This window comes from Lentinus tigrinus, assembly GCF_003813185.1.
Source record: "Lentinus tigrinus ALCF2SS1-7 unplaced genomic scaffold L226scaffold_1, whole genome shotgun sequence".
Taxonomy (NCBI): domain Eukaryota; kingdom Fungi; phylum Basidiomycota; class Agaricomycetes; order Polyporales; family Polyporaceae; genus Lentinus; species Lentinus tigrinus.
This window is the reverse complement of record NW_027137910.1, coordinates 2,247,020-2,255,909: the sequence shown is the minus strand read 5'-3', so window position 1 is coordinate 2,255,909 and position 8,890 is coordinate 2,247,020. Positions and strand designations below refer to the sequence as shown.

Below are 8,890 nucleotides of genomic sequence, written 5' to 3'. Positions count from 1 at the left end.
TAAGTATGTAGAGTCGCCACGACTAATAGTTCCGTCTATAAGCGCGGCTTCTTCGACCACAATGCAATTGATGATCACCCTCGCAGTGCCTAGTCCAGGCCTAATCAATCGGCGTTCCGAGGACCGGTCTAATACAAGCAGATGTGCCTCCGATTTGAAAAACAACTGCATCCTCAAGGCTGTCCAGTTCCCTCCTCCCGGTACGCCTCCGTCTGCGATCTCACGCCCAATTCAACCAGCTCTCTTACCTCGCAACTCACAGTAACTTCCCAAAGTTTGTGACTGAAACGTGCACACCTTAATACATCCTCTTACTAGTAGTAACCGGACAGCGGAGTTCCGTCCTCTACCATGGACTCAGAATCCGTCAGACTTCCTCCCGGGAATGGGAACAACGCATCGAGTCAGCGTTCCGTTGGCGGCTTGCCGACACCTCCCGTTAAGCATGGACCCACCGCCACCTTCGCGGACACCACAGCACTTGTCGATTCTGCCGATGCGCGTTTCCAGAAATATCGAGAGAAGCGCAGCGTCAAAGTTCTTAACAGCGCCGGTATGCATTCTTCAAATGCATCATCGCCGTACACTCTGGCTGATAGTTTCCTCTAAGGCGACACTTTGAGCATCATTCAAGCTGATGTCACCACAGTACAGAGCTTCACTTCTCCATTGCAGGTCGTCTTGGATAGCGACCCTGCGAAGGCACTACGGCAGACCATCACTGCCCTCGTTGATGGCATTCCTGCTCTTCTGAAGGTGCTTGATGACGTCGCGCAAATCCACCCTTTTATCAAAGGTGAGCCTGATCGATATCTTCGGCATGAAGACTCACCTATGTACTCATCCTCCCATTTTCACAGTTGCTATTGGAGCATTTCGTGTCGCGGTCGAGCTCGACTTAAAACGAAGGGACAATGACAAGAAGATTCCCCTCCTGTTCGCCGAGATGCGAGACATGATGGCAGTCCTTGTACAGTGAGTATCCTCCTGCCCAGAGTACGATTTGAGTTGACGTCCATCTACAGGCTCGGAGAGATTGCTCAGGACAAACGCGTTGGGACCGATAACAAGACTATCGAGGATCGCATGGACAACCTTGTGAAGAAGACCGAGGAAGACATCCGGAACTGCGCGAACGCGTGCAGCGCGTACTCGAAGAAGCACACGTTTTCCAAGGTTCTCCAGAGCTCGAGTTGGGATGGGACCTTCAAAGGCTACATCCAGGGGTTCACCACTCGCCGCGGCGAGTTTGAGTTCGAGCTCTCTATGTACGTGGGTAGAGCCGTCAACACTGCGAACGACCGGCTTGTCACCTTGGACGAGAAGTGAGTTAAAAACAGCTCAGTGATCACAGTATAGTGTCTGATTCAACGATCTTGTCCAGGATGGATCGCCTGCTGAACTTCTTGGAGGCGTGCGTCAGCCCCGAAGAACGCTATCTTGCCGATATGGTGAGAAACGCCGGCGGTCCGGAGGTCGTCATCAACGACGAAGCCGTCTTACGGAAATTGTACGAAGACAAAGGGCGGCCTATGGAGCATCGAACAGTCGGCCGCTATGACCCCGAGAACGACTTCCAGCAGCTGCAGGAGGAGCTGCGGGTCGACCCCGAGACTGCCATCCGCGACAACCTGGAACAATTCCAGCGCAAGTTCATGATCCAACAGAGGGAAATCGAGGAGGAGATGCGCAAGATGATGCACCGTGAAGGAGACCGTATCATCGAGTCCTACACTGCTGGTCCACATGACAAAATTCGCGACTGGGTACGTCGTTTGTGTTCACTTCGCCCGCGCATCGTTTCCGCTAAACCCTGTGATGCATAGGACATACATGAAATTTGGAAGGATATGGTCAGCGGGCTGCACTCAATGCCTGAACAAAAGTACTGATTGGTCCAATATAGCGTTGGCGAGGGAACGTGAAGGCCCGACACTTCGTGTTGGCACTCCGCGACTACTTCAGCGAAAGGTTGGACCAAGCCAAGCGTGTCAGGAACGGCCAAACATCCACAGCTCTCACACGTCCAATCAGTGAAGAGGACGAGTGGATGTTAGAGTACATCAACATCACGCGACTGCAGCCTATTGCTGAAGCTTTCGACGACGACGCGTCTGGTTTCATAACTGTGGCCGAAGTAAACGCGTTCACGCAAGCCCGTCCGGATGACTGGAGGTGAGTTGATATACCGATCCACAGGTAGCAGCCTCTCACGATTCACTTTCATAGTCTGCTACGCTGGCTGGCGTACTGGGCTGTCGGTGAGACGAGGCGGCGAGAGTTCTCTGTAGGATTCTGATATAGAGCACAGGTTATCAGATGGTTATGAGCGACTATGCTGCCAAGATCGATGTCATCCTTGCCAAGATGTTCTCCCTCAAGGCTCAAGTGCTTCCTGCGAACAGAAATGCAGTGGAACAGTACCTTGGCATAGTGTGGACCCTCGCTACTATGCTTACGTCCGCCTTCCGACGACGAACACCTATTGACGAATCGGTGATGAGCAAGTTCGAGAGCTATACGAAGCAGGAAGAGAATCGGCTGCGACAGAACCTCAAGGACGTGAAGTACGACTTCGAGGCCCGGGATACTGTCGACCTTGTGAGAGGCCCTGGCAGGATCGAGAAGGTATGGGTGGTCATATATCTTGTGGGTAGTACATGCTAACTAACAAGCGTCTAGCATGTCTTTCCGCTCCTCTATCTCCTCCTACTCCGGGACTTTGAAATTATGCGGATTGCGCGGAAGTCTCTTTTGCATGTGGACGAGTTATACGATTCCACGCATACTATCAAATATGTTTTTGATCCAGTTTGGGAACGCTGCGCAGACCTGAAAGGTAAGTACTCGCGTGTACCAGGCAACAACCAGACGCTCACTTGTCTTTGCACTAGACCTGTTCAGACAGCAGAGGCTTGATCCAAATCAGCAGTTCAAGATATTCGCCTTCGAGATGGTGAGTACCAAACAGTCCTCGATGTTGTTACGAGTAGTTGCCAATGACCGGGTAGTTCAAGTTCTTCAACGACGAAACTGAATTTACATCAGTAAAAAACCTGAAGGAGAGCAAGTTTGTTGAGCAGGAGTACCGCGACGAAGCGGAAGCTCAGGATGTCGATGCTAACAGCATCATCAACCATCCCCTCCTGAGTCCAGAGGTGCTCTTCGCTCGACGCGATCTCATCGATGATGGATCGGATGCTGATGTCGACCCGCACATCCGTCCGATGTGAGTATCTTGCTCATAAGTTGTCTCGCACGGCTGACATGACTCAACATACAGCCTCGGGCGATGGGCTGGGTTCTATATCAACAATCTTCAACTGTATCCATGCAACGACATGATTGCGCTAGACCTCCGACCCTCCTCAACTGATCCGAAGCAGTTCCAGGACTCTGGGATCGCCGCCAGTGGGACGTACTGGACCTTGACTGGAGAGTACAACATCGATCCAGAGGGCGGGAAGGTCACATACACCTTTGCGATCACCTACAAGGCTCGCTGGAGCACCGAGTCCTTCCGCGGAGAGCTACAGCCGAGTGGAACTGAGCTATCCGGGACCTACGGATACGGCGCAAAACCCACATCAATGTCGAATACCTTCGTTTTCAAGAGGCTGTCCTGCGATCTCATGCGGTTCTGGCCCTCACCAAAGGAACTTGCGGATAACAAGAATAGGGCGCTCTGGCGATTTGCGTGTCGTGCTGTTCTTGCTGAGACTCGACGTCGCATGAATTCATGGGGCTGGCTTCGAGAGCGCTGGGATAACGCTCGACGTTACGTCACCTTGTTGCAAAAGAGATACGTCGCCGATGCGTTGACGGCCGACGAAGAGCAGCAGCTTGCAAACTGTCGTCGCAATATGACGCCAGAGGAAGCACGTCTCTCGTACATTTCCTTTGAGTTGCGCAAGCGTAGTATCGCGCAGCACCTGTGAGTCTTTCTTCGTGGGTTTCGGTTGTTACATGATAGCTCAAACGGTTGGTTCAGCATGATCAGCTGCGACGTGTGCGACGGTCCAATCCGGGGCGGTCGTGTCATGTGTCTCTCCTGTGGTACGCAGACCACCATCGACCTCTGTGACAAGCCGGAATGCTGCGACAAAGAGGTTGGCACAGACGTCCGCGACGATCTCACTTCGCCTCATCTCCCTACCCACGACCTCTTCAAGGTTCGCACCGCTATCCATCCCTTCAGAGAGTTCGGACATGCGCATCGCGCAGCTCTGCTGGCTCTCAAGACGGCGCGTCAGACATTGTCAGATGCTTGGGATGCTGAGCGGCGTTCACAAGATATGCGGGCGGCGCAGCACAGTACACCTGGCGAGGCCGACGACGACACTGCAGCCGCAGGAGTGAAACCCGAGAACATTCCAGTTGTCCCAACCTGCTCTCGTTGCGGCGATAGGATAGGTACTCCGTGTTGGTACTGCATTGAGTGCGAAGGTGTGCGCCTCCCATCCCTCAGCCGCATGTATGATATTAACAGTCCGCCGATGACACCATGAACAGACGATGACGCGACCTTTATATGCGTCGCTTGCGATATCAAGTATGGCGGCTTCACTGTCCGTCAACACCGCTCTACGCACGCTCTCGTGAAGGTCCAGAGTTTGGAGCCTCCCGACCCGTCAGCTTCGGAACGAGCAGCAGCGGATGCGCGGATGACCACGATCGAGACTAGCCTCAAGGAACTGCAGTACAGGCTTGAACAGAAGTTCATGGCTGTGGACGAGAAGATCGAATACGTGCAGAAGAAGCTGGATGCGAAGTTGGATGCGAAGCTGGAGCAACAAACGCAGCAACTCAAGGGACGTATCTCGGCCATTGATGACCGGCTGCAGCGAATGGAAGACATCTTACTTTTCCTTGGGCAGCGGTTGGGCGGATCAGACGAAGCAGGCCGCTCCGGAGTGGTACGTCAATCTGAACCGGGTGTCGACGGTCCAGCGTCATCCTCGGACATCGCGGTAGCAATGGGGAAGAAGAGTTCGATCTAGTCCTATAGAATGTGTCCGCTGCGTGCTCCTGTACACTCTGTCGCAGTTCTGTGTGAATTTCAAAGCTCTCGGACGGCTACCCTGGGGTATAGTGTAAGCAACAGTGTGGACAATCTGGAACAGACAGCCGTGTTAGATGAGCCGTATGAGGTTTTCAAGCTGGTTCCCAAGAGAAAAGCAAGCAATTCGCTGCAAGCGGCAGTGAACCACTGCAATTCTGGAGGAACGAGCGGCCCCGCCGATCGCGTGGCGAGAAAACGCGCTGTGTCACACTTCGTCACGGTGACTGACGCGTCGGTAACGCGTCTTGCCCAAGTCACGGCGGTGCCATCACATCCTCTCGTACACCGTCATGTCCTCTTCTGCAGCAAAGGGCAAGGCTCCGGCCAATGGCAAGGCCAACGACAACAACTTGCCATATGAACTACCATGGTGAGTATGCAGCTACGCCCCTTCCGAGCTACCACCTATCACCTCCACCCCAGGGTCGAGAAGTACAGACCACAGGTCCTCGACGACATCGTTGGAAACACTGACACTATCGAGCGGCTTAAAGTCATTGCTCGAGATGGGAACTGCCCACACATTATTATCTCTGTAAGTGGCTCTTCTCATGGTCGCGACTGTGCTCATGATGCGTCCTAGGGCATGCCTGGTATCGGCAAAACCACAAGCATACACTGTTTAGCACACCAACTTCTGGGCGATGCGTACAAGGAGGGTGTCTTGGAGCTGAATGCATCGGATGAGAGGTGCGTCACACGACTTTCAATCTCCCGACCCCATGCCGACACGGGCGAAGAGGTATCGACGTTGTCCGGAACAAAATCAAGTCATTCGCGCAGAAGAAGGTTACTCTACCACCTGGACGTCACAAAATTGTCATTCTGGATGAGGCAGACAGGTATGCTCCCATGCGAAGATTACAAGTTTTGTTCTAACCACCGGTCTAGTATGACTGCTGGAGCGCAGCAGGCACTGCGGCGCACCATGGAGATTTATGCAAACACCACTCGTTTCGCGCTTGCCTGCAATATGTCAAACAAGATCATTGAACCCATTCAGAGTCGCTGTGCTATCCTTCGATACTCCAAGCTGCGCGACCAGGAGATCCTGAAGCGTCTCCTCGAAATTTGTGACATGGAAAAGGCAATGCCTTCTATGCATTTCCCCTTATGCGAGTACTGACGATGTGCGCAGGTGCAATACAACAACGAGGGACTCGAAGCTCTTATATTCACGGCCGAGGGAGACATGCGACAAGCAATCAACAATCTGCAGTCGACATGGTCTGGGTTCGGCTTTGTCTCTGGCGACAACGTCTTCAAAGTCTGCGACCAGCCGCACCCGATCACCGTCCAAGCGATGATTCGTGCTTGTATCAAGGGCGACATCGACAGCGCCATGGACAGACTGAACGAGCTGTGGGATCAGGGCTACAGCGCTGTTGATATTGTCGTCACCGTGTTCAGGGTGGTCAAAACATTTGACGAGTAGGTCCACCTACAAGTATTTACCCTCACCCTGTTGAACCCGCATGCAGGATACCCGAGTATACTAAGCTGGAGTACATCAAGGTACATTTCTTGATGTCCAACCGGCTATTCTCCCCATTAACCCTTTGTATAGGAGATCGGGTGGACACATATGCGCATCCTTGAAGGTGTCGGTACCTTGATCCAACTCGGTGGCCTGATGTCTCGACTGTGTAGAATGTATGTTTCCAGTTATGCTTTGTCTGACCTATCTGACCCTCTTCGACTCTAGGCACTACAAGCCCGAACTCTTCCGTATATGAGTACTGTCGCCCATGTACAATATTGCTATCGTCGCTTTGCATGTTACACTCATCCTCCCTTAGCCCGAGCCTCAAACAATTGCCTGCGATGTAGTACGGTGAGGAGGGAAGGAGGTCAACTCGGACGCGCGCTTGGTTTGCCGCAGCTCAGCCCAAAATGGCATATGGGCTCAGCAGGCAGATTTGTGTCGCGATTTATCATCACCTCCTCATCCCATGCTCTGTCCACCGCTGACTCGACTCTGCTCAATTTCCCTGCTCACTCTCACACACTCTAGGTGGCCGACATGACTACCGAAGCTGATACCCCAGTAGGACGCCGTTTGCGCAGTATCAAGCACATCATCATCGTCTGCTCCGGGAAAGGCGGAGTAGGCAAATCTTCGGTCTCTACTCAGCTCGCACTCTCGCTCCGCGCGTCCTCGCCTACTGCGCGTGTTGGGATTCTGGACGTCGACCTCACTGGGCCGTCAATACCGCGAATGCTCGGCCTTGACGGCCATCCCGTACACCAGAGCAGTGACGGGTGGGTGCCCGTGTATGCAGATGGGAGCGAGGCACGGCTCTCATGCATGAGCGTGGGCTTCCTGCTCAAGCGCAAGGAGGACTCGGTGGTCTGGCGAGGGCCGAAGAAGAACGCGATGATCAGGCAGTTCTTGAGCGACGTGCGATGGGGAGACTTGGACTACTTGGTCATTGACACACCTCCAGGTAAGTCCTAGCACTATTGCCATGCCGGCGACTGCGCCCTCTACCTCCCCATGTTCGCTATCCCATTGTTCCGATCCCCGCTTCATACCTCGGACTTCTCATGCTAACGATCTGCCCTGCTGTATGTTGTACCGCCGTCGCAACCTCGCAGGTACATCGGACGAGCACTTGTCACTCATAGAACACATGGCCTCAGTACACGACCGCATATCCGCCGTCATCGTAACGACCCCACAAGCGGTCGCGCTCCTCGACGCCATGAAGTGTCTCTCCTTCACGCGTGTGACCGCGCTTCCAGTGCTCGGCCTCATCGAAAACATGAGCGGGTACGTCTGCCCATGCTGTGGGGAAATCAGCAACGTCTTCTCCACGGGTGGCGGAGAGGAGATGGCCCGGCGAGAAAGCCTCACGTTCCTTGGGAGTCTACCTGTCGACACCGAGCTCGTCACCCTCTTGGACGCAGCGGAGGCGGAGCGGCCGGACGAGTCCGCGGAGCTCCCGGAGGGTGGGAGCAAGCGGTCGTTCGACCTGCTCGAGCGGTACCAGAAAACGCCGACTGCGCCGTTGTTCAAGAACATTGTCGACAAGATTCTGGAGCAGTTGACATTAAGCGGGGCGTCGAGGTAGCGTTCGTGCTATCGTGGGGAGCGGGCGACGGGGGATGGATCGATGACAGGCAGCGGGGTGATATCACTATGTATGGTGACATGATCAATGTTCTCCGTTGTGTCGTGGCTGATTATATCTGTGCCACAGGACGATGTAATAATGTATCCGTAGCTTTGCGCGGCGCCGCTGTATCATTTCTTTTGAGCGAAGCATGGAAGTCATCCTGACTCTGGAGCGGATGCACATCTTCTGTGTGGGGTCAAGGTATGCAGACGGAAATAGTCATCATCGTCATCTGTTGAATCATTGACGAAGAACACTGTTCGCGCTGTCAGGCCACTGATTGTACTGATTTATCAGTCATTTTCAGTGGTGTCGACCGAACTTTGTGGGGTGGACCACATGCATGGTGCCGCTGAGCGCTGCTATGTCGTTGACTGTTCTTTCTCAGGCGTCAACAGCTCAATATCAATCACTGTCATCGGGATCCCACGTCTCTGGCTCATCTCTGGTGCGAGCCATGGTGCACTGCAAGAATACGGTTTGATTGAGTTGCGAACCATACAGCCATAAATCGCCGCCCGTGCAGCGCGCAAGAAATCTTCTGGCCACAGTCCGATGTGTGATCATGTGAGTTCTGCAGTCGGTCATCATGGCACGTCTCGTCTCGGTGATGTATCTGCAAGAGGTGCGGACTCTGTTTTCCCTGAGCACGTTGGTGTAGTGCCTGCTCGCCTTACACTCGCGAACGGATTGCCGACGGGATATGCAT

The 8,890-nt window shown here is 53.7% G+C and overlaps 3 protein-coding genes across 3 annotated transcripts; all 3 read left to right on the top strand.

The window, feature by feature from the left end:
* Positions 1-232: 232 nt before the first annotated feature.
* L226DRAFT_528587 (uncharacterized protein) lies at positions 233-5,078 on the top strand. Its single transcript, XM_067679407.1, has 16 exons — positions 233-261; positions 319-553; positions 611-796; positions 861-975; positions 1,026-1,325; positions 1,385-1,766; positions 1,827-1,853; positions 1,907-2,175; positions 2,230-2,261; positions 2,312-2,628; positions 2,683-2,839; positions 2,895-2,956; positions 3,012-3,229; positions 3,284-3,934; positions 3,992-4,446; positions 4,513-5,078. Exons 2-16 carry the CDS (start codon positions 352-354, stop codon positions 4,998-5,000), a joined length of 3,861 nt encoding a protein of 1,286 aa, XP_067542994.1. The 5' UTR covers positions 233-261; positions 319-351; the 3' UTR covers positions 5,001-5,078.
* A 259-nt stretch (positions 5,079-5,337) lies between these two features.
* On the top strand, positions 5,338-6,858 carry L226DRAFT_549229 (P-loop containing nucleoside triphosphate hydrolase protein). Its single transcript, XM_067682658.1, has 9 exons — positions 5,338-5,432; positions 5,486-5,597; positions 5,646-5,752; positions 5,803-5,904; positions 5,954-6,149; positions 6,201-6,493; positions 6,544-6,577; positions 6,630-6,715; positions 6,768-6,858. Exons 1-9 carry the CDS (start codon positions 5,353-5,355, stop codon positions 6,796-6,798), a joined length of 1,041 nt encoding a protein of 346 aa, XP_067542993.1. The 5' UTR covers positions 5,338-5,352; the 3' UTR covers positions 6,799-6,858.
* Positions 6,859-6,997: 139 nt separating this feature from the next.
* On the top strand, positions 6,998-8,611 carry L226DRAFT_528585 (P-loop containing nucleoside triphosphate hydrolase protein). Its single transcript, XM_067679406.1, has 4 exons — positions 6,998-7,509; positions 7,661-8,206; positions 8,266-8,382; positions 8,454-8,611. Exons 1-2 carry the CDS (start codon positions 7,086-7,088, stop codon positions 8,134-8,136), a joined length of 900 nt encoding a protein of 299 aa, XP_067542992.1. The 5' UTR covers positions 6,998-7,085; the 3' UTR covers positions 8,137-8,206; positions 8,266-8,382; positions 8,454-8,611.
* The last annotated feature ends 279 nt before the right edge of the window (positions 8,612-8,890 follow it).

What these genes read in the sequence shown, in the direction of transcription:
- L226DRAFT_528587 (XM_067679407.1), top strand. Translation starts at nt 352, where the DNA reads ATGGACTCAGAATCCGTCAGACTTCCTCCCGGGAATGGGAACAACGCA. An exon ending in AATCCACCCTTTTATCAAAG is followed by an intron (nt 797 to 860) that starts GTGAGCCTGATC and finishes CCATTTTCACAG; the next exon opens with TTGCTATTGGAGCATTTCGT. An exon ending in AGATATTCGCCTTCGAGATG is followed by an intron (nt 2,957 to 3,011) that starts GTGAGTACCAAA and finishes ATGACCGGGTAG; the next exon opens with TTCAAGTTCTTCAACGACGA.
- L226DRAFT_549229 (XM_067682658.1), top strand. Translation starts at nt 5,353, where the DNA reads ATGTCCTCTTCTGCAGCAAAGGGCAAGGCTCCGGCCAATGGCAAGGCC. An exon ending in TTGCCATATGAACTACCATG is followed by an intron (nt 5,433 to 5,485) that starts GTGAGTATGCAG and finishes CCTCCACCCCAG; the next exon opens with GGTCGAGAAGTACAGACCAC. An exon ending in ATGTCTCGACTGTGTAGAAT is followed by an intron (nt 6,716 to 6,767) that starts GTATGTTTCCAG and finishes CTTCGACTCTAG; the next exon opens with GCACTACAAGCCCGAACTCT.
- L226DRAFT_528585 (XM_067679406.1), top strand. Translation starts at nt 7,086, where the DNA reads ATGACTACCGAAGCTGATACCCCAGTAGGACGCCGTTTGCGCAGTATC. An exon ending in GGTCATTGACACACCTCCAG is followed by an intron (nt 7,510 to 7,660) that starts GTAAGTCCTAGC and finishes GCAACCTCGCAG; the next exon opens with GTACATCGGACGAGCACTTG.